General features: G+C 36.8%; 1 protein-coding gene, 1 pseudogene and 2 gene segments (V, D, J or C); 3 read left to right on the forward strand and 1 right to left on the reverse strand.

Annotated features, from left to right (window-relative positions):
- The first annotated feature begins 230 nt into the window (after nucleotides 1-230).
- tmed6 (transmembrane p24 trafficking protein 6) lies at nucleotides 231-4,806 on the forward strand. The gene is made up of 4 exons (XM_058766827.1): nucleotides 231-443; nucleotides 534-660; nucleotides 913-1,070; nucleotides 3,157-4,806. The coding sequence occupies exons 1-4, from the start codon at nucleotides 231-233 to the stop codon at nucleotides 3,385-3,387; spliced, it is 729 nt and encodes a 242-aa protein (XP_058622810.1). The 3' UTR covers nucleotides 3,388-4,806.
- Nucleotides 4,807-4,969: 163 nt separating this feature from the next.
- LOC131534157 (immunoglobulin lambda constant 6-like) lies at nucleotides 4,970-7,668 on the forward strand. The segment is given in 2 exon segments: nucleotides 4,970-4,988; nucleotides 7,101-7,668. Coding segments are annotated over 2 exon segments (366 nt in total).
- A 7,200-nt stretch (nucleotides 7,669-14,868) lies between these two features.
- On the reverse strand, nucleotides 14,869-15,410 carry LOC131534774 (Ig kappa chain V region K16-167-like). The segment is given in 2 exon segments: nucleotides 14,869-15,194; nucleotides 15,320-15,410. Coding segments are annotated over 2 exon segments (375 nt in total).
- Nucleotides 15,411-15,976: 566 nt separating this feature from the next.
- LOC131534158 (immunoglobulin lambda constant 6-like) lies at nucleotides 15,977-19,070 on the forward strand (annotated as a pseudogene).
- Nucleotides 19,071-24,906: the final 5,836 nt, after the last annotated feature.

Below are 24,906 nucleotides of genomic sequence, written 5' to 3' on the forward strand. Positions count from 1 at the left end.
GTTTTAGTGCAAAGTAGCAGATTGCAGTACAGTAAGTATGAGGAATCAAGATGTATGGTAAAAGCTGTTGTGAGTGCGCTTCAGAAATGTTTTCCAGAGCAGCTGTGGATTTTCCCAGCCGTAACACGTCAGACTTAAAGTTAATCATCATCAGAAACTGCAGTGCTCTCAGAAACTGAGCAGCTCTCCTGTTTCATTTAACTTACGGCCTATTATAATACACATTTGAAATGTTACAGAAAGGCTTTTATCTGGTTTGGCTTCTGTTATTATTTGGGTTGAGCAGCAGCGGAGCACTGAACGAGCCTCATCCAGAGCTTTCTGATCAGGAGCTTTTCTGGGGAGCCGATCAGTATGACTTTTCCATCATGCTGCGAGCCGGAGACCTCCAGTGCTTCTGGCACTTTGCTCACTTCGGTGAGCGCTTCTACTTACACTTCATGGTAAGACATCGATAAGGCATTATTCTACATGTAAATATAGGTATGGTCTTGAATCCTTTGAATGCTATAGTTCACTCTGTGTTTGTTCAGGTCCAGCTGGTGACTGGTGTGGCTCTGGACAGACATCTCTCTGTGACCGTTAATGCTCCGAGCGGCCTAATAGTCGGACAAGTTGACGATGCAAGTGGTCAGATTGCCTTCAGTGTTAAGGAGACTGGTAAGTCTCTCCTTGAATACTTGATAAGAGTTTTAGTATCTGCTACTACTTTATGAACAGATTTTTTAAAATGTTTTATTTAATTCAAAGTTGGTTTCACATGTAACATAATTCACTCAAAAACTAAAAATTCATGTTGTTCTGAATTTGTATACTGTTATTTAAAACATTAAAATAAATTATCGTTAAAGTGCCATAATTATATTCAAGCTTTGAAAAGAATGAATTAAAAAAAAATCTTTATGTGTGCAGGTTTTTATCAGATGTGCTTCAGTAATTTCCACAATCGCTTCGGGAGCATGCAGGTTTCCCTGAACTTCGGTGTGTATTACGAGGGACAAAAGGAAGAAGAGAAGAAAAAGAAAGAAGAGGATATGAAACAGATAAATAGTACATTGTCCTTCATTGAGGTATAAACAACTGCATCTAGCAGCAACAAGCACATACTGATACTTCCTGTTAATTATCATAACCTCCTCACCCATATATTTATATTTTTTAATTCAAGAATTGATTAAGAACCAGTACAACACATTACAAAAGCAGAATATAACATTATACATATAATAAGTATTTAAAGCTTTACTAAAAAGATGTATCTTGAGCAACATAATTAATAATATATATAGTCATAAATTTATTTCTTTATTAAAAATTTTATAGAATTGGTTATGTTTTGACAGAAAATACTTTTTTTTGCATTATATATATATATATATATATATATATACAGTGGGTATGGAAAGTATTCAGACCCCCTTAAATTTTTCACTCTTTGTTATATTGCAGCCATTTGCTAAAATCATTTAAGTTCTTTTTTCCTCATTAATGTACACACAGCACCCCATATTGACAGAAAAACACAAAATTGTTGACATTTTGCAGATTTATTAAAAAGAAAACTGAAATATCACATGGTTCTAAGTATTCAGACCCTTTGCTCAGTATTTAGTAGAAGCACCCTTTTGATCGAATACAGCCACGAGTCTTTTTGGGAAAGATGCAACAAGTTTTTCACACCTGGATTTGGGGATCCTCTGCCATTCCTCCTTGCAGATCCTCTCCAGTTCTGTCAGGTTGGATGGTAAACGTTGGTGGACAGCCATTTTAGGTCTCTCCAGAGATGCTCAACTGGGTTTAAGTCAGGGCTCTGGCTGGGCCATTCAAGAACAGTCACAGAGTTGTTGTGAAGCCACTCCTTCGTTATTTTAGCTGTGTGCTTAGGGTCATTGTCTTGTTGGAAGGTAAACCTTCGGCCCAGTCTGAGGTCCTGAGCACTCTGGAGAAGGTTTTCGTCCAGGATATCCCTGTACTTGGCCGCATTCATCTTTCCCTCGATTGCAACCAGTCGTCCTGTCCCTGCAGCTGAAAAACACCCCACAGCATGATGCTGCCACCACCATGCTTCACTGTTGGGACTGTATTGGACAGGTGATGAGCAGTGCCTGGTTTTCTCCACACATACCGCTTAGAATTAAGGCCAAAAAGTTCTATCTTGGTCTCATCAGACCAGAGAATCTTATTCAGGTGTTTCTTAGCAAACTCCATGCAGGCTTTCATGTGTCTTGCACTGAGGAGAAGCTTCCATCGGGCCACTCTGCCATAAAGCCCCGACTGGTGGAGGGCTGCAGTGATGGTTGACTTTCTACAACTTTCTCCCATCTCCGACTGCATCTCTGGAGCTCAGCCACAGTGATCTTTGGGTTCTTCTTTACCTCTCTCACCAAGGCTCTTCTCCCCGATAGCTCAGTTTGGCCGGACGGCCAGCTCTAGGAAGGGTTCTGGTCGTCCCAAACGCCTTCCATTTAAGGATTATGGAGGCCACTGTGCTCTTAGGAACCTTAAGTGCAGCAGAAATTTTTGTAACCTTGGCCAGATCTGTGCCTTGCCACAATCCTGTCTCTGAGCTCTTCAGGCAGTTCCTTTGACCTCATGATTCTCATTTGCTCTGACATGCACTGTGAGCTGTAAGGTCTTATATAGACAGGTGTGTGGCTTTCCTAATCAAGTCCAATCAGTATAATCAAACACAGCTGGACTCAAATGAAGGTGTAGAACCATCTCAAGGATGATCAGAAGAAATGGACAGCACCTGAGTTAAATATATGAGTGTCACAGCAAAGGGTCTGAATACTTAGGACCATGTGATATTTCAGTTTTTCTTTTTTAATAAATCTGCAAAAATGTCAACAATTCTGTGTTTTTCTGTCAATATGGGGTGCTGTGTGTACATTAATGAAGGGAAAAAAAAAAGAACTTAAATGATTTTAGCAAATGGCTGCAATATAACAAAGAGTGAAAAATTTAAGGGGGTCTGAATACTTTCCGTACCCACTGTGTGTATATATATATATATATATATATATATATCTCGGTTGTTCGGTGAAAGAAAAAAAAGTATATATATTTCCACCAGACACGAATGAAATTACATTTTGAGGAATTTATGTCATTTTGACATTAAATTTCATTCACATTTCTCAAATCTTCATGTAGGAAAGCAGCAGCAGGCTGCAGAGGTTTGTCTTCCACATGTGGCGTCATTATAACTACGAGCGAATGAGACGCGGAGCTGATTTCTACCTGCTTCAGTCCAACTCCACTTATGTGAACAGCTGGTCTGCTCTCCAGAGTCTGGTCATCATCACCGCCGGATACCTGCAGCTCTACTGCCTCAAGAGACTCTTCAACACCAAACCAGCAGAGGGAGACAAACCCCGCTGTTAACATCAACCCCAAACCAGCAGAGGAACATCAACCCCAAACCAGCAGAGGGAGACAAACCCTGCTGTTAACATCAACCCCAAACCAGCAGAGGAACATCAACCCCAAACCAGCAGAGGGAGACAAACCCCGCTGTTAACATCAACCCCAAATCAGCAGAGGAACATCAACACCAAACGAGCAGAGGGAGACAAACCCCGCTGTTAACATCAACCCCAAACCAGCAGAGGAACATCAACCCCAAACCAGCAGAGGGAGACAAACCCCGCTGTTAACATCAACCCCAAACCAGCAGAGGAACATCAACCCCAAACCAGCAGAGGGAGACAAGCCCCGCTGTTAACATCAACCCCAAACCAGCAGAGGAACATCAACCCCAAACCAGCAGAGGGAGACAAGCCCCGCTGTTAACATCAACCCCAAACCAGCAGAGGAACATCAACCCCAAACCAGCAGAGGGAGACAAGACCCGCTGTTAACATCAACCCCAAACCAGCAGAGGAACATCAACCCCAAACCAGCAGAGGGAGACAAACCCCGCTGTTAACATCAACCCCAAACCTGTCTCTTTCTTCATGATACAGCTGTACAGGGGCCTTTTGGACACTTTTATGAGCCAAGAATGAATTTACCAAAAGCCTAAAAGCAAAATATTATTTTATTTGGTTATTTGAATATCACATTAAAACTGACTTCGTCATGATTTTGTTCTTGCTTTTAAAATGCTTCTTTTGGAAAACTTTCAATGCTAAAATATAAAATTCATTATAATAATAAGAATTACAATACATTATAATATGTATTATTCTGACTGTGTCATGACTATGGTGTCATTTCCACTGAACAGCCCCCCCCCCTCCATTAAAATAATTCTCAAATTGAAAAACAAAGGTAAATATCACTTGTGAGCAGAATATTTTTGAGTCATTTCCAATCAAGCTTCAATTTTACTGAATTATGAGAAAAGTGTGAAAATATCATTTGATTGTGTGAACTCCAAAAACATAATTTTCACCACCATTTCAATCACAGAATGATTCTTAACACAATACATAATTTGAGATTTTCACTGTGGAAGAAGAAGAAGAAAATGAAGAATTAATTTTAATGTTCTATGACACACAGAAGGAGATGTGAGGCAGAACTCATTTAGTGTAATTCTGGATTGAAAGACATGAGGACTGTTTCCCTGCATAAGTGTTGTCAGATTTCATTGGATTGTTTAATGGTGGAACATTTTGAATGATGAATTAAATACATCCATGGTGAAGTTATGAGTGAAAACACATTAAAGATCCAGCAAGATTCATAAATCATTATAAGACTTTAACATTTTTGAGTAAATGAGACTGTTATAAGAAATAACCTCCATCAGCAGCTGCAGTATCTCTCAGCTGTATCAGTGCAGTCACTGTGACTCTGACTGACGGAGGTTTTTGTACGACTCTTTATCACTGTGTGAACACACCACCACTGCTGTGGTAACTCTGACAGTAATAATCTCCTGTATCTTCAGTCTGGACTCCACTGATGGTGAGAGTGAAATCTTTTCCAGTACTTGCTGTTCCACTGCCACTGAATCTAGATGGAGTTCCTGACCAGAGGTTGTTTATATAATAAACAAGGAGTTTAGGAGCTTCTCCAGGTTTCTGCTGATACCAGTATAAGAGGTTGCTGTATATTCCTACATCTATATGACACTCTATTGTAGCTGTTTGACCGAGCTGGACAGTTTTAACTTCAGGTTGAGTCAGTGTGACTCCTCTGGATTCTGAATAAAATAAAATAAAGTCAGTTTGTCAATAAATCACCTTTAAAGCAGAATATTGGTAGCCTGTATTAAAATGATAATAAACAACAATAGCTTATTATTCATATCAAAACTTAATATTCCACCTTGAATAAAAACTGCAATGGTCCAGATGAGGATGATGATGTTGTTCATTGTAGTTGTTTTGTCTTGTGTGATGATGAAGATTGTGTTGTGTTCTGCTCTCAGTCATGAAGTGTTAAACTCACAGCACTATAAACACTCTCAGAGCACTGAAGCATGTGCTGACGATGCAAAGAAGGGGCAGGTTTACAACATCTTGAGCTGCTGGGTCATTCCTGGGATTCTGTAACGTTTCAACTTGGAATATACATTTTTTTCAGCTACATGTGATTCAACTTCTAAATATTCCACATCATTAGGCACATATCAAACCTCCAAAAAAATCATATTTTCCCACCTCAGGCATTAAAGACCTTTTATTATTTTATTATTTTGTTTTTTTTCAGCTTTAGACACCTTTTTTTCTCAACCCTGTTACGGACAAAATGGGATTGGTTTAAAAATGATTTTACACAGAAATTGTTATAAAACAAACATGTACCTACTGCTCATGTGTCCCTCGTAGCAAGTTCTGAACTTTCTATTCATCAAAGAAACCTGAAAACACATTTACTTAGATTTTTTCAACATAATAATAATACATATTTTTGAGCAGCAAATAAGAATATGATTTCTGAAGGATCATGTGACTGGAGTAATGATGCTAAAAATTCAGCTTTGAAATCACAGGAATAAATTACATTTTAAAATATATTCAAATAGAATTAAATAGTAAAAACTATTTCAGAATGTTACTGTTTTTGCTGTACTTTGGATCAAATAAATGCAGGCTTGGTGAGCAGAAGAGACCCAAACCAAAGTTTTTTTTCTTAAAAAAAAAACAAAAAAACAACATTAAAAACCTTACTGTTCGAAAACGTTTGACTGATAGTGTACAATGAACAGAGAAGACAGCACTGTAATAATTTCAGACTTTATTGTAGATGTTTTGATAGAGTGGGCTCTCCCTCAGTCTCCGAGCCTGCTTCTGCCTCATCTTCAATGGAAGTATAAGTATTAGACATTTAATTTAATATTTTACAGCATAAATTTATATTATAGCCTATACTAATAAACAGCTCATTTAGAACATTTATATTAGGCTACCATTTTAACTATTATAGGCCTAATAATATAGTTTTAATAAAATATTGTAAATGTGTTAGATTAGTAACTAAGTGATTATAATAGGAAATATACTTAATTACAAGAATTAAAGTGTGACAAACTGCTGAATATTGTATATGTTGATATAGCTGCTGGCTTACTGGAGCTTTGAATTCATGTTTGCGATGCTGAACTGCCTTTAGCAGCCTTCCTTTGCTCTTTCTCTCTCTGTCTCTTTCTCCTTTTCATGAACGTGAAGGCATTGCTTTTTGTTTGTTTGTTTTGTTTTTCTGAAGTGTGCCAACAACAGCAAATTTGGTGTTATTTTATATGAGATCTTATCGGGTGCAATAATTTGATTAGACATTCTAAGAACGTGGATATTCTGTACAAGTTATTAGAAGACCGAGAGCGAATCATTACCGACAGAAATACAAAAACAAACTATCAAATTATTAATTCAGCAGATCAACCACCGACTTTCTTTTGCTCATGTTGTGCTTATAATTCAGTGCATTTTAATACAAGCACAGTTTATACAACAATATAACTCAGTTGATTAATTCCAGCGATATCATTTGTAGTCACACAATCTCTGTTTGAAATTGTGTTTTGAGTTGAATATCTCACTTAACTAAAATGCAAAGACATTATTTAGGGATATAAAACTACTGGAGTTAAAGCAGAAAATATCTTAATATGTTTGCTTCTTTTATGAGGTTTCATTGAAATGTAGTGTTTGTGAATGTGTTGTGTTTGTCTCCTGCAGCTGGTCCCACACTGAAGCCCTCAGTGTCTCTGCTGCCGCCCTCTTCTCTGCAGATCTCTGGAGGTTCAGCCGCACTGCTCTGCCTGCTCAGCTCTTACTCTCCACAGGGGGCGCAGGTGAGCTGGACACTGGACGGCTCAGAGGTCACCGAGGGGGTTGTGACCAGCGCAGAGAGCGAGCAGAACGGCCGCTACAGCCGCAGTAGCGTCCTGACCCTCAGCAAAGCACGCTGGGAAGCGGGAGAGGAGTATGTCTGCAAAGTAACACATGCTGGAGCTCCTCATGAGGCCTCGTTCCACAAGAGTCTCTGTTAGTCGCTCGCAGTGCTGATGTTTCTCCAGCGAGCGCTGCTCTCTCCTGAAGATGAGCCGTATCTGAGTGTCCTGTGTCAGGCAGGATTCACATGAGTCTAGTGCTGCAGCTGTAGTCATTTACAACTCAATACTGAAAGAGAGCTCTAGTGTCGAAGCACTGGCTGATCTTTCAATCTGCTGTGTTTGCTGCAACATTCAATAAAGCTTCTCAACAAACTCCATTTGTGTCTGACAACATCATTCAACTAACAGATGAAGATGCATGTAGTGTTTGTTCAGGTGTTTTCAGAAGCTCGATCAGTAGCAGTAAATCTAGTCAAATAAAGCTCTTGGGGTTTGAACATGGTCTCTGGAGACAGAGCTGCTCTATTCTGAGAGGATCACAATCACTCACCCTGACGATGCAAATGAGATTTTCAGCCCACGCTCCCAGAGTCACTGTTTGATTGGTTACATGATCTGGACTGAAACACACCAGTTTCACTTCTGCTGTAGTCAAGCAGCCCAGGTGAAAAGGAAATATATTTAAATTGTGCTTTTTTGGACATAGTATATTTAAATTATGCTATACTAAATGCATATTAAATGTATTATTTTAAAACAATAAATATATTAAGCATATTTCAAGATATGCTTAAGATCAAGTTTATGATATTTACAATACATTTTAATATATTAATTTGTGTTAAACTGTATTTCTTCACAATCCCTTTAAAATATTCGGTCCCAGTTTATATTAGGTGGTCTTAACTATTATGTACTTACATTCAAAATTAATAATTTGATACAATGCACTTATTGTGTACACACGTTTTTACATTGCACTTAAATAAATAATAATAAAAAAAACTGCATGTAGTTACATCTGTAATTAATTTCTGTAATTACATTTATAGTTTACACGGTGGACCCTCACACCTTCACCCACCCTTAAATCTGCTCATACCGCCAAACCTGTCCCTTGTCACGGATCAGTCAGGCCCTTCACTCCACCAATCACAGCGTTCCACCTCACCAGAGTTGTAACCACGCACACCTGCACCTGATCACAGCCTCATCAACACCCACTACAAAAGATTCTCACCAAACACACCACACTGTCCAATCTCGTTTTGACAATGTGGACTCTATCATCGCTGAACCTAACTACCAAGAGTTATATCCTTCCAAGCTTATATCCTTACCTTGTGTACCTTACCTCCTGTGTTCTACCTCCTTGTGTTGTCTTCTCCTCCTAGAGCTCCGACCATCAGGGTGTGTGTTGCCACGGATCCCCTCGTCTCGTCATCCAGATACGCTGTGGGAAAAGAACACAGTCATCATTTCTCACCACTCCTCGAGTTACACGCTTCTAAGATCATCTACTCACCTCACCATCAACGATACACACCATAGTGCTCCACCTGTTAAATAAAGTCACTTCTGTTTCACCTCTTACCTCCGTGTTCGAGCCTATATCGTAACATCCCTAACCTTAGAAATATCCACCTCGATAGCAGCAAAAGTGTTTTACAACACAATATGAACACAATAAGTGCATTCATTCATTCATTCATTATTTATTTATTATTATTTATTCATTTTTTTAATGTAAGTACATATAGTTAAGGCCACCAAGTATGAAGTGGGACCAAATATTGATTTTATACTTTTTATACTTTTTAATGTGATTCAAGCAACAAAAAAAAAATTCATTTTTCAGTATTCAAAATTTTATAAAAGGTCCAAAATCATTCAAAATAAATGATTAAACATAAACATAAAATGCTAGAGTACAGCAGGTACAGCAGCATATATATCTTGACCAAAATACATAATAAATGAAAGACCAGTGAAATGCTATGGCAGAGCTCTTTTTATCCATTTGAAGAACATTTCAGTTATACCTGTATTTTTGAAAATAACATGAATATAACATCATTGAATATATAAGCATCAACATACATTTTCCTGAAGAAAAAAAGTTACTGAAAAACAAAATACAGAAGTGAACAACAGCATATTTACAAACGTAAGCCTGCAAATGACTGAACCAGACAAAGAAACAGAAGAGTTTAAATGTCATTTTCATCTTCAAGTGGATTGTCACTTCTTTGAGAATGACTTGCATTTTCAGCAGCTGAGGGTTTGCAATTCAGACACTGTATTAAAGATTAAAGACTGCTTTATCACATGCACGGCCTGTGAAAGGGAAAAATAATTCATAAAATTAACCAATGATTAACAGTTTTGCATCTGTTATATATGTATTATAATTTTATATGTTTATATAATTTATATTTATTTGATTTTAATTCAATATTAAAATTAAGCATGCTTATTATAATGCTTAATCATAGTTGACATTTAGGTTTTTTTATATAATACGTGAACATTGAAAATCTTTATTGTCCACACATGTGGAAATTCATCTTCGCCCAACAATAACATACACCACAAATACACTTAACTTCACAGTGCAATACACAAGACATACAGGGACTTCTTGCTGTTACGCGGGTCTGTGGTTGTGGCGTGGACAAAGTAAATAATAAAGAATGATGAGAGAACAAATCGCTTCAACACACTATTCCATTTAATAAACGTAATCACGGACAACCAAAAAGGGAGAACTCAGGACTTTTAAAGGAGAGAGAACAAAAGAGCAAACAACTTAATCAAACTCAGGTGGAGATAATCACAGATAATGGGTTAACAAGGAACGGAACCAAACCAAATAAGGACAACGGGGATCACAGACAGGCAGACATGTAACACTTGCCTCATGCATTACAGACACACAGGACATAACATTAATATATAGAGATAGGCTAATAACACTAAAAGAAAAAAAGAAAAGGATAAATAACTAAGTAATATTAATAAACATTGTAATTTTATACAAGAATGCACTTATAGCATATAGCACATATAGCTATAGTATACTTACATAGTAGTGAATTAATGTGCTTCATAAAATACATTAAAATGTTAAAAATGATTAAAAAAAAAAGAATCTTACTTTTGAAAAGCAAACTGAAGCACATTCATTACGTACACTGTAAAAAAATTGCTGTAAAATTTACAGTAACTTACTGGCAATTTTGGTTGCCAGTAAGACTGTACATTTACAAGAGTACTGTAAATCAATAATAACAATTGTACTGTTAAAAATACAACAAAGTCTTCTATCGCTGTAAAATTACATTTATGAATGTGAGTGAAATTACAAAAGCACAATAAATTACAGTGAAGATTTTTCACTGCTGTGATGGTGTGTGAACATTTGGTTAACTTATTTCATTTGAGTTCACTGAGAAGGAATATTTCTTAATATAAAACTTCAAACACTTAATGTGTAATAGTAAAGTAACTAAAAACATGACTTTAACTCAAATCAATGCAGTTTATCGTCAGCTATAGCACACATGTATGTGATGAAGTAACAAAGAGATCATCACTACATCAACTCCACAGTTACTGCCTTTTAATAAAGCAGCAGAACATCAGTGTTTGTGGCTCATCATTGACTGAAGCACAGAAGAGCTCCGGATTACGTCTCCGTCAACAGCCCACTAAACATTAGACGTCTAACGATGTGCAAACTAGGTCCGCTATTTGGACGTCTAACCAAGACCCCATTTGGAAGTCAATATGCAGTTCAACATTTGAACGTCGGACTAGGTAACTTTTTTTGGACATCGAAGGCATGTGCAGAAAATATCAACATGGTTAATGAATATCAATATATGAGGAGTCTGCACAGGCCTAGGAATATCATTTTATCCTGATCTATTCAAGTGATTTTATCTATTTTTGTTTAATATTTTATTTTACCCAATAAAAAAATGTGATTTAGAGATTGAGTTGAAGTCATTTTCTTCACAGTTGAAATATTTTATCATGTAATTTAAAATGTATTGAGCACCACATAAAATCATCAAATCAGGTCAGGTACAGGTTTCCAAAAAAAAAAAAAAAAAAAACTTAACTTAAGAGTTGGAGATGATATTGCATATTAGCACATTAACTTCATCCAGAGGAATTAATAAAGAAATATAAATGGGGCCCAGTTCCGACCCACAAAACACATTCGGTTAAGCACTTTAATTTTTATTGTTGTACATTTGTTGTTGTGATACAGACCCACGCAAGGTGGGCTGTGCAACTTTGTTATTATTATTATTATTATTTTATTTGTACTTTTTTTGTATTTTACCACCAGTGTTGATTTTAGAAAGTTTGCGCAACATTGAAGTGATGTATGCAAGCCATTAAATTCATGTTCCTAGATTTTAATGGTAGTTGGCAGGAAATTTAACTAGTCAAAGCTTATTATTGACGTTTGTGCCAGTTAAAAACAAAGATGGAAATTGCATTGCTCCCCTCACCTTAGAGGGTTACCTATGAGCATGCCGCTCCTTCTGAGCGTCTGAGTTCCCTCTCATGATGAGAGTTGGGTTCTCCGCTCCCCTAGAGCTCTGTGTCCCATATGCTCTCCTTGTGGGTCGAGCTGGCATTGCTCCCCTCACCATGAGGGTCACCTATGAGCATGCCACTCCCTTCTGAGCGTCTGAGTTCCCTCTCATGCTGAGAGTTGGGTTCTCCGCTCTCCAGAGCTATGTTGTTGGTCGAGCTAGCATTGCTCCCCTCACCTTAGAGTCCCCTCGAAAGGGAACGTCTCAGGTTACATATGTAACCATGGTTCCCTGAGTAGGGAACGAGACACTGCGTCCTCTAGGCTCGGTGCCATGCTTTGGACGCAAGCTTCAGACGAAGAAGAGAATGACGTATTTTCCCGGCACCCCTTTATACTGTGGTCGTGCCGGTAGTGACGTCATAGGCTGTCGCCGGCCAACATGTGGTGTTTTTGTATATATGCTTCAGACACGGGTCACGCTGACGGCGTTCCCCATAGCGACCCCTAGAGGACGCAGTTCGAAGTTCCCTCGAAGGGAACCTGTTTCCTGTAGCAGTTAATTTTCCTGTAGCCGTTATGTACAGAGCCTATAAGCAGTATAAAATGATGTCTAAAATGAGTTTAAGTTTGATGTAGAAAAGACATCCACAATGACCACATTTGGCCTACAATTAGCCCTTATACAGAGGTCCTGTGGACGTCAATACTGGACGTTCGTTAGACAAAAGACGTCGTTTGGACATGTCTTTGCGCAGTGGGAGATCACCAACGGCTTAGTGGTTATTGTTTGTGGCTGTTTCAATTCGTGATTTATTCTGTTTAAGAAAATTCTCTGCAGCGTAGGAGAGGTATATGCTATTTATTTTGATCTGATTTTGCGATGTCTGTGATTGTTTGATCTGATGCTCCTTATATTCTTTATGCTCTTCTTTAATAAATTATTTAAATGTGTGTTGTTTTGGTGATCTGTTGGCTGTGTCCGGAATCCCGTTAACATCATCCGTTCGCATCTCACCCTATTAAAATGGGCCATAACAAATGGGGGCTCGTCCTGTGGTATGTATATTCCTTCTCGTTTGGCTTGTAATTAATCATTTTGATTGGCAGTTTCTTCTTGTGTGTCGGGGAGAGGAATATAAAATGGAGTTTAGTATTGAGGTATTTCGACAGAAACCTTCTTATGAAATTTTAAGTTTATGTCATAAAAACGATCTTTATGTGATTGCTGATTGTTATGACATTCCTATCACAAAAACAGCTCGTAAAAAAGAAGTGTGTGAGGTGATAGAAGTGGCTTTAGTACAGCAAGGTGTGTTATCAGCAGTTCAAGTATTTTCTGTTTCTGTTGTCAGACATAAATTAATAAAATACTACTTGTCTGTCTGGGTAACAAAAACTGTTGACTGATATGTGACTTTAAGAGCCAAAGATAGTGCATTAAATGTTGCCCAAATTTGTAATAATTCACAGATCAACTGATAAAAGGGCTCTACGCTTACTTTTCTTTTTAGGAGCACGGTCAAAAATTTAGGAGCACCTTCTAATCAATAATTAAAAATTCTGATAAAAAATTAACCTTCCCATTACGAGGTGATATTTGACTCCTTAAAGTGATTTACAGGGAATTTTGTTTTTACCTTTATAATGGCATTTTTCTAACTTTATTAAAATTATGTCATCTTTTATTTATCAATTAAAAAATGTATAAGCTTTTTAACATTTCTAATTAAAACAACAGAATAAAAAGTATAATAAGAATAAGTTAACATCGCTGTTAACATCAACCCCAAATCAGCAGAGGGAGACAAACACGGGAGACAAGCCCTGCTGTTAACATCAACCCACATCACCTGTGAGCAGAATATTTTTGAGTCATTTCCAATCAAGCTATAATTTTACTGAATTATGAGAAAAGTGTGAAAATATCATTTGATTGTGTGAACTCCAAAAACATAATTTTCATCGCTGACATTTCAATCACAGAATGATTCTTAACACAATACATCATTTGTGATTTTCACTGTGGAAGAAGAAGAAGAAGAAAATTAGGAATTAATTTTAATGTTCTATGACACACAGAAGGAGATGTGAGGCAGAACTCATTTTGTGTAATTCTGGATTGAAAAACATGAGGACTCTGGCTGCTGTTTCCCTGCATAAGCATTGTCAGATTTCATTGGATTTGTCACGAATCCTGTCCGTGGACGTCCATCTGCTTGCCACCAGAGGTCGCTCTCCCATTATATTGACTCTCACATTACACAGATTGTTACATGTCACTCCGGACTACATTTCCCATGTTCCATTTCACTGATTACATTTACAGCTGCAGCCTATTACACACTCTATAAAAATCTGTCTCAAAAACCATTCAACGCTGAGTATTGTCTGCGTTTATCTTTCTCTTAAGCGATAGTGACTTTACGGAGCCGTTCTGTATTTTCTTGAGTTTATTTTTAGTCAGTCCTGTTTTTTAATTTTTTAATTTATTTATTTATTTTCTACCTGTTTAACTTGCGTCTTGATCCTAGCCTGGTTTACCTCATCCTGTCTGATCTCTGCCTGCCCTGATGCTTATAGCCTGTCTTGGATTTACCCTTTGCCTTGCTGTTTCAGACTGTGTTTGCACCTCGCCTGGACTATTTCCCATTTCTGGATTCTCCGTTTGTCTCGCCTGTGCCATACCTGTTTGCTGGTGTTTTGACCATGCCTGTTTCTGACCTTGTCTGTGAATAAAAGCTTACAAATGGATCTGCACGCCTCTCGTCTCGTTCACCCCATTACAGGATTGTTTAATGGTGGAACATTTTGAATGATGAATTAAATACATCCATGGTGAAGTTATGAGTGAAAAACACATTAAAGATCCAGAAAGATTCATAAATCATTACAAGACTTTAACATTTTTGAGTAAATGACACTGTTATAAGAAATAACCTCCATCAGCAGCTGCAGTATCTCTCAGCTGTATCAGTGCAGTCACTGTGACGCTGACTGACGGAGGTTTTTGTACGACTCTTTATCACTGTGTGAACACATATTTACTGTTGATATAGTGTAAACTCTGACAGTAATAATCTCCTGTATCTTCAGTCTGGACTCCACTGATGGTCAGAGTGAATTTTTTTCCAGTACTTGCTGTTCCACTGCCACTGAATCTAGATGGAGTTCCTGACTGGAGGCTGTTTATGTAATATATGAGGAGTTTAGGAGCTTCTCCAGGTTTCTGCTGATACCAGTATAAGTGGGTGCTGTATATTCCTACATCTATATGACACTCTATTGTAGCTGTTTGACCGAGCTGGACAGTTTTAACTTCAGGTTGAGTCAAAGTGACTCCTCTGGATTCTGAATAAAATAAAATAAAGTCAGTTTGTCAATAAATCACCTTTAAAGCAGAATATTGGTAGCCTGTATTAAAATGGTAATAAACAACAATGGCTTATTATTGATATCAAAACTTAATATTCCACCTTGAATAAAAGCTGCAATGGTCCAGATGAGGATGATGATGTTGTTCATTGTAGTTGTTTTGTCTTGTGTGATGATGAAGATTGTGTTGTGTTCTGCTCTCAGTCATGAAGTGTTAAACTCACAGCACTATAAACACTCTCAGAGCACTGAAGCATGTGCTGACGATGCAAAGAAGGGGCAGGATTTACAACAGCTTTATTTTAAGGAGATGTCGTTACAACTGTTACATGTACAGTACTTACTCTAACAACAACAGTAAATTATGCATAATTTCAAGTAATTAAACCAAAACCAAAACCCTAACCATAATCCCAAAGTAAGTTTAAAGTAATTATTATTACTCAGTATTTATTCATGTAATTACAACATCACCTTTAAATAAAGTATAGCATATCAAAATAATAACTTTACACTGAATGCAGCAAAGCCTTTTAGAATCACCCTCTTCAGAAATATTTCTCACCCATAATTCATTTATAATATTCATTTATTTTATATCATATGATATTCACGAGGGAGGACCACCATTATGTAGAATAAAGCAGCTATTTCTAAACCTTATAACATATAAGCAAGATTAATTACTCTTTGACACAATGATAAATTGATTTCAACTGAATAAACTTAAAACAAGATTGCACAATGAATATAGATTAATGTCTGAAATCAATATTTATTCAGTGGTGAGTCAATATCATATTGTTATGTGAGACAGAAATACATTTTACGTTTTAAAAATATTTTGTGTGAAGGAGTTTTACATTTGAAAACATTTGACAAAAACTATATTATTCAGGGTTGTCATCATCTGAGGTGTTTCTACTATCAGTGTGTTGAAGTGTTTCTCTCTCTGCTGGAGTTTGTGTTCACTCGAGTGGAATAGAGGTTTTTGTACGAGTGTTTCATTAGATTGTATCACTGTGGAGGACTTTCGGTGGAGGAACTAAACTGCTGCTCGGTAAGTCTCTAATTTAATTCTCCACTGCAAACATTCAGTTTAGATTGTGTACAATTATTATTATTTAAAAAAAAAAAAAATTGAACCAGAAAAAAAAAATCTAACACTTATATTTTGGTAACGCTTTACAATAATGCTTCATTTGTTAATATTAGTTAACCACATTAGTTAGCATGAACTAACAATTAAAAATTCTGGTAAAGCATTTTTTAATCTCAGTCAATCACATATTAATTGCAGCATTTACTAATACAGTATTAAAATCCAAAGTTTTATCTGCTAATATTAATGGACTTGAGTTGACATCAGGGCCGTGCACAGACATTTTGAGGGGCAGTGGCCCAAACCAAAAAAAGGGGCACTGGGGGGGTGGGTGCTTGTTAATACAAATTATTCAGTTGTTACAAATATACACTAAAAGTTTTTATGGTTTTTATTGTTTTTTAAAGGAGCTTCTTCTGTTCACCAAGCCTGCATTTATTTGATCCAAAGTACAGCAAAACAGTAACATTTTGAAAAATTTCTATTTGAATATATTTTAAAATGTAATTTATTCCGGTGATCAAAGCTGAATTTTCAGCATCATTACTCTTCAGTGTCACATGATCCTTCAGAAATCACTCTAATATGCTGATTTGCTCAAGAAACATTTATTATTATTATCATCATCATCAATATTTAAAACAGTTGAGTCAATTTTTTTTCAGGATTCTTATAGATCCGAAAGATCAGCATTTATACACTAACCATTCAGTATAAATCTATTGGGAAAAAATATATAGAAATGAATCCTATTATTTAGCAAGGATGCTTGCTAAATCAAAAGCGATGATAAAGACTTTATAATGAATTTTTTTTTTTTTATAATATTACAAAATATTTCTATTTCAGATAAATGCTGTTTTTCTGAACTTTCTATTCATCAAAGAAACCTGAAAACACTTTTACTCAGCTGTTCTCAACATAATAATAATAATAATACTACATGTTTTTGAGCAGCAAATAAGAATATGATTTCTGAAGGATCATGTGACTGGAGTAATGATGATAACAATTCAGCTTTGAAATCACAGGAATAAACTACATTTTAAAATATATTCAAATAGAATTAAATAGTAAAAACTATTTCAGAATGTTACTGTTTTTGCTGTACTTTGGATCAAATAAATGCAGGCTTGGTGAGCAGAAGAGACCCAAACCAAAGTTTTTTTTCTTAAAAAAAAACAAAAAAACAACATTAAAAACCTTACTGTTCGAAAACGTTTGACTGATAATGTACAATGAACAGAGAAGACAGCACTGTGATAATTTCAGACTTTATTGTAGATGTTTTGATAGAGTGGGCTCTCCCTCAGTCTCCGAGCCTGCTTCTGCCTCATCTTCAATGGAAGTATAAGTATTAGACATTTAATTTAATATTTTACAGCATAAATTTATATTATAGCCTATACTAATAAACAGCTCATTTAGAACATTTATATTAGGCTACCATTTTTACTATTATAGGCCTATTAATATAGTTTTAATAAAATATTGTAAATGTGTTAGATTAGTAACTAAGTGATTATAATAGGAAATATACTTAATTACAAGAATTAAAGTGTGACAAACTGCTGAATATTGTATATGTTGATATAGCTGCTGGCTTACTGGAGCTTTGAATTCATGTTTGCGATGCTGAACTGCCTTTAGCAGCCTTCCTTTGCTCTTTCTCTCTCTGTCTCTTTCTCCTTTTTCATGAACGTGAAGGCATTGCTTTTTTGTTTGTTTGTTTTGTTTTTCTACGAAGTGTGCCAACAACAGCAAATTTGGTGTTATTTTATATGAGATCTTATCGGGTTCAATAATTTGATTAGACATTCTAAGAACGTGGATATTCTGTACAAGTTATTAGAAGACCGAGAGCGAATCATTACCGACAGAAATACAAAAACAAACTATCAAATTATTAATTCAGCAGATCAACCACCGACTTTCTTTTGCTCATGTTGTGCTTATAATTCAGTGCATTTTAATACAAGCACAGTTTATACAACAATATAACTCAGTTGATTAATTCCAGCGATATCATTTGTAGTCACACAATCTCTGTTTGAAATTGTGTTTTGAGTTGAATATCTCACTTAACTAAAATGCAAAGACATTATTTAGGGATATAAAACTACTGGAGTTAAAGCAGAAAATATCTTAATATGTTTGCTTCTTTTATGAGGTTTCATTGAAATGTAGTGTTTGTGAATGTGTTGTGTTTGTCTCCTGCAGCTGGTCCCACACTGAAGCCCTCAGTGTCTCTGCTGCCGCCTCTTCTCTGCAGATCTCTGGAGGTTCAGCCGCACTGCTCTGCCTGCTCAGCTCTTACTCTCCACAGGGGGCGCAGGTGAGCTGGACACTGGACGGCTCAGAGGTCACCGAGGGGGTTGTGACCAGCGCAGAGAGCGAGCAGAACGGCCGCTACAGCCGCAGTAGCGTCCTGACCCTCAGCAAAGCACGCTGGGAAGCGGGAGAGGAGTATGTCTGCAAAGTAACACATGCTGGAGCTCCTCATGAGGCCTCGTTCCACAAGAGTCTCTGTTAGTCGCTCGCAGTGCTGATGTTTCTCCAGCGAGCTGCTCTCTCCTGAAGATGAGCCGTATCTGAGTGTCCTGTGTCAGGCAGGATTCACATGAGTCTAGTGCTGCAGCTGTAGTCATTTACAACTCAATACTGAAAGAGAGCTCTAGTGTCGAAGCACTGGCTGATCTTTCAATCTGCTGTGTTTGCTGCAACATTCAATAAAGCTTCTCAACAAACTCCATTTGTGTCTGACAACATCATTCAACTAACAGATGAAGATGCATGTAGTGTTTGTTCAGGTGTTTTCAGAAGCTCGATCAGTAGCAGTAAATCTAGTCAAATAAAGCTCTTGGGGTTTGAACATGGTCTCTGGAGACAGAGCTGCTCTATTCTGAGAGGATCACAATCACTCACCCTGACGATGCAAATGAGATTTTCAGCCCACGCTCCCAGAGTCACTGTTTGATTGGTTACATGATCTGGACTGAAACACACCAGTTTCACTTCTGCTGTAGTCAAGCAGTCCAGGTGAAAAGGAAATATATTTAAATTGTGCTTTTTTGGACATAGTATATTTAAATTATGCTATACTAAATGCATATTAAATGTATTATTTTAAAACAATAAATATATTAAGCATATTTCAAGATATGCTTAAGATCAAGTTTATGATATTTACAATATATTTTAATATATTAATTTGTGTTAAACTGTATTTCTTCACAATCCCTTTAAAATATTCGGTCCCAGTTTATATTAGGTGGTCTTAACTATTATGTACTTACATTCAAAATTAATAATTTGATACAATGCACTTATTGTGTACACACGTTTTTACATTGCACTTAAATAAATAATAATAAAAACTGCATGTAGTTACATCTGTAATTAATTTCTGTAATTACATTTATAGTTTACACGGTGGACCCTCACACCTTCACCCACCCTTAAATCTGCTCATACCGCCAAACCTGTCCCTTGTCACGGATCAGTCAGGCCCTTCACTCCACCAATCACAGCGTTCCACCTCACCAGAGTTGTAACCACGCACACCTGCACCTGATCACAGCCTCATCAACACCCACTACAAAAGATTCTCACCAAACACACCACACTGTCCAATCTCGTTTTGACAATGTGGACTCTATCATCGCTGAACCTAACTACCAAGAGTTATAGCCTTCCAAGCTTATATCCTTACCTTGTGTACCTTACCTCCTGTGTTCTACCTCCTTGTGTTGTCTTCTCCTCCTAGAGCTCCGACCATCAGGGTGTGTGTTGCCACGGATCCCCTCGTCTCGTCATCCAGATACGCTGTGGGAAAAGAACACAGTCATCATTTCTCACCACTCCTCGAGTTACACGCTTCTAAGATCATCTACTCACCTCACCATCAACGATACACACCATAGTGCTCCACCTGTTAAATAAAGTCACTTCTGTTTCACCTCTTACCTCCGTGTTCGAGCCTATATCGTAACATCCCTAACCTTAGAAATATCCACCTCGATAGCAGCAAAAGTGTTTTACAACACAATATGAACACAATAAGTGCATTCATTCATTCATTCATTATTTATTTATTATTATTTATTCATTTTTTAATGTAAGTACATATAGTTAAGGCCACCAAGTATGAAGTGGGACCAAATATTGTTTTTATACTTTTTATACTTTTAATGTGATTCAAGCAACAAAAAAATTCATTTTCAGTATTCAAAATTTTATAAAAGGTCCAAAATCATTCAAAATAAATGATTAAACATAAACATAAAATGCTAGAGTACAGCAGGTACAGCAGCATATATAATATCTTGACCAAAATACATAATAAATGAAAGACCAGTGAAATGCTATGGCAGAGCTCTTTTTATCCATTTGAAGAACATTTCAGTTATACCTGTATTTTTGAAAATAACATGAATATAACATCATTGAATATATAAGCATCAACATACATTTTCCTGAAGAAAAAAAGTTACTGAAAAACAAAATACAGAAGTGAACAACAGCATATTTACAAACGTAAGCCTGCAAATGACTGAACCAGACAAAGAAACAGAAGAGTTTAAATGTCATTTTCATCTTCAAGTGGATTGTCACTTCTTTGAGAATGACTTGCATTTTCAGCAGCTGAGGGTTTGCAATTCAGACACTGTATTAAAGATTAAAGACTGCTTTATCACATGCACGGCCTGTGAAAGGGAAAAAATATTTATAAAATTAACCAATGATTAACAGTTTTGCATCTGTTATATATGTATTATAATTTTATATGTTTATATAATTTATATTTATTTGATTTTAATTCAATATTAAAATTAATTACGCTTATTATAATGCTTAATCATAGTTGACATTTAGGTTTTTTTATATAATACATGAACATTGAAAATCTTTATTGTCCACACATGTGGAAATTCATCTTCGGCCCAACAATAACATACACCACAAATACACTTAACTTCACAGTGCAATACACAAGACATACAGGGACTTCTTGCTGTTACGCAGGTCTGTGGTTGTGGCGTGGACAAAGTAAATAATAAAGAATGATGAGAGAACAAATCGCTTCAACACACTATTCCATTTAATAAACGTAATCACGGACAACCAAAAAGGGAGAACTCAGGACTTTTAAAGGAGAGAGAACAAAAGAGCAAACAACTTAATCAAACTCAGGTGGAGATAATCACAGATAATGGGTTAACAAGGAACGGAACCAAACCAAATAAGGACAACGGGGATCACAGACAGGCAGACATGTAACACTTGCCTCATGCATTACAGACACACAGGACATAAAATTAATATATAGAGATAGGCTAATAACACTAAAAGAAAAAAAGAAAAGGATAAATAACTAAGTAATATTAATAAACATTGTAATTTTATACAAGAATGCACTTATAGCATATAGCACATATAGCTATAGTATACTTACATAGCAGTGAATTAATGTGCTTCATAAAATACATTAAAATGTTAAAAATGATAAAAAAAAAAAGAATCTTACTTTTGAAAAGCAAACTGAAGCACATTCATTACGTACACTGTAAAAAAATTGCTGTAAAATTTACAGTAACTTACTGGCAATTTTGGTTGCCAGTAAGACTGTACATTTACAAGAGTACTGTAAATCAATAATTACAATTGTACTGTTAAAAATACAACAAAGTCTTCTATCGCTGTAAAATTACATTTATGAATGTGAGTGAAATTACAAAAGCACAATAAATTACAGTGAAGGTTTTCACTGCTGTGATGGTGTGTGAACATTTGGTTAACTTATTTCATTTGAGTTCACTGAGAAGGAATATTTCTTAATATAAAACTTCAAACACTTAATGTGTAATAGTAAAGTAACTAAAAACATGACTTTAACTCAAATCAATGCAGTTTATCGTCAGCTATAGCACACATGTATGTGATGAAGTAACAAAGAGATCATCACTACATCAACTCCACAGTTACTGCCTTTTAATAAAGCAGCAGAACATCAGTGTTTGTGGCTCATCATTGACTGAAGCACAGAAGAGCTCCGGATTACGTCTCCGTCAACAGCCCACTAAACATTAGGCGTCTAACGATGTGCAAACTAGGTCCGCTATTTGGACGTCTAACCAAGACCCCATTTGAAGTCAATATGCAGTTCAACATTTGAACGTCGGACTAGGTAACTTTTTTTGGACATCGAAGGCATGTGCAGAAAATATCAACATGGTTAATGAATATCAATATATGAGGAGTCTGCACAGGCCTAGGAATATCATTTTATCCTGATCTATTCAAGTGATTTTATCTATTTTTGTTTAATATTTTATTTTACCCAATAAAAAAATGTGATTTAGAGATTGAGTTGAAGTCATTTTCTTCACAGTTGAAATATTTTATCATGTAATTTAAAATGTATTGAGCACCACATAAAATCATCAAATCAGGTCAGGTACAGGTTTCCAAAAAAAAAAAAAAACTTAACTTAAGAGTTGGAGATGATATTGCATATTAGCACATTAACTTCATCCAGAGGAATTAATAAAGAAATATAAATGGGGCCCAGTTCCGACCCACAAAACACATTCGGTTAAGCACTTTAATTTTTATTGTTGTACATTTGTTGTTGTGATACAGACCCACGCAAGGTGGGCTGTGCAACTTTGTTATTATTATTATTATTATTTTATTTGTACTTTTTTTGTATTTTACCACCAGTGTTGATTTTAGAAAGTTTGCGCAACATTGAAGTGATGTATGCAAGCCATTAAATTCATGTTCCTAGATTTTAATGGTAGTTGGCAGGAAATTTAACTAGTCAAAGCTTATTATTGACGTTTGTGCCAGTTAAAAACAAAGATGGAAATTGCATTGCTCCCCTCACCTTAGAGGGTTACCTATGAGCATGCCGCTCCCTTCTGAGCGTCTGAGTTCCCTCTCATGATGAGAGTTGGGTTCTCCGCTCCCCTAGAGCTCTGTGTCCCATATGCTCTCCTTGTGGGTCGAGCTGGCATTGCTCCCTCACCATGAGGGTCACCTATGAGCATGCCACTCCCTTCTGAGCGTCTGAGTTCCTCTCATGATGAGAGTTGGGTTCTCCGCTCTCCAGAGCTATGTTGTTGGTCGAGCTAGCATTGCTCCCCTCACCTTAAAGTCCCCTCGAAAGGGAACGTCTCAGGTTACATATGTAACCATGGTTCCCTGAGTAGGGAACGAGACACTGCGTCCTCTAGGCTCGGTGCCATGCTTTGGACGCAAGCTTCAGACGAAGAAGAGAATGACGTATTTTCCCGGCACCCCTTTATACTGTGGTCGTGCCGGTAGTGACGTCATAGGCTGTCGCCGGCCAACATGTGGTGTTTTTGTATATATGCTTCAGACACGGGTCACGCTGACGGCGTTCCCCATAGCGACCCCTAGAGGACGCAGTTCGAAGTTCCCTCGAAAGGGAACCTGTTTCCTGTAGCAGTTAATTTTCCTGTAGCTTCGTTATGTACAGAGCCTATAAGCAGTATAAAATGATGTCTAAAATGAGTTTAAGTTTGATGTAGAAAAGACATCCACAACAACCACATTTGGCCTACAATTAGCCCTTATACAGAGGTCCTGTGGACGTCAATACTGGACGTTCGTTAGACAAAAGACGTCGTTTGGACATGTCTTTGCGCAGTGGGAGATCACCAACGGCTTAGTGGTTATTGTTTGTGGCTGTTTCAATTCGTGATTTATTCTGTTTAAGAAAATTCTCTGCAGCGTAGGAGAGGTATATGCTATTTATTTTGATCTGATTTTGCGATGTCTGTGATTGTTTGATCTGATGCTCCTTATATTCTTTATGCTCTTCTTTAATAAATTATTTAAATGTGTGTTGTTTTGGTGATCTGTTGGCTGTGTCCGAATCCGTTAACATCATCCGTTCGCATCTCACCCTATTAAAATGGGCCATAACAAATGGGGGCTCGTCCTGTGGTATGTATATTCCTTCTCGTTTGGCTTGTAATTAATCATTTTGATTGGCAGTTTCTTCTTGTGTGTCGGGGAGAGGAATATAAAATGGAGTTTAGTATTGAGGTATTTCGACAGAAACCTTCTTATGAAATTTTAAGTTTATGTCATAAAAACGATCTTTATGTGATTGCTGATTGTTATGACATTCCTATCACAAAAACAGCTCGTAAAAAAGAAGTGTGTGAGGTGATAGAAGTGGCTTTAGTACAGCAAGGTGTGTTATCAGCAGTTCAAACTCTTGAGAGTGATGATGCGAACGTAGGTGAGGCAGTGGCGCCTCCAGGATTTTTTTTATAGGGTGGCCGAAAGGGGCCAGAATAAAATGTTAGGGTGGCACAATACAAAAAAGTGTTGCATGCCTAAATCTAATGGCAGACAATACTTTTTGGTGTTACCATTCATTCTGGGAGCATATAAAGTTCGGTAGGCCATTACTATACAGAGCAAAATAAAAATATTCTGTATAGAGCAAAATAGAAAAAAAGTCGCTCTGCAATTCACCTGCAAGTACCCTCATATTTATTTGGAGTGCAAATTCATTTTAAATGAGAGTAAAAGTAAACAAGAAGCATA

Source organism: Onychostoma macrolepis, chromosome 25 (genome assembly GCF_012432095.1).
Source record: "Onychostoma macrolepis isolate SWU-2019 chromosome 25, ASM1243209v1, whole genome shotgun sequence".
Taxonomy (NCBI): domain Eukaryota; kingdom Metazoa; phylum Chordata; class Actinopteri; order Cypriniformes; family Cyprinidae; genus Onychostoma; species Onychostoma macrolepis.

Excerpts from the sequence above, each read along its gene's own strand:
- tmed6 (XM_058766827.1), top strand. The coding sequence starts at position 231 with ATGTTACAGAAAGGCTTTTATCTGGTTTGGCTTCTGTTATTATTTGGG. Across the intron at positions 444-533 it reads GCTTCTACTTACACTTCATG|GTCCAGCTGGTGACTGGTGT; the intron begins GTAAGACATCGA and ends GTGTTTGTTCAG. Across the intron at positions 661-912 it reads CTTCAGTGTTAAGGAGACTG|GTTTTTATCAGATGTGCTTC; the intron begins GTAAGTCTCTCC and ends TTATGTGTGCAG.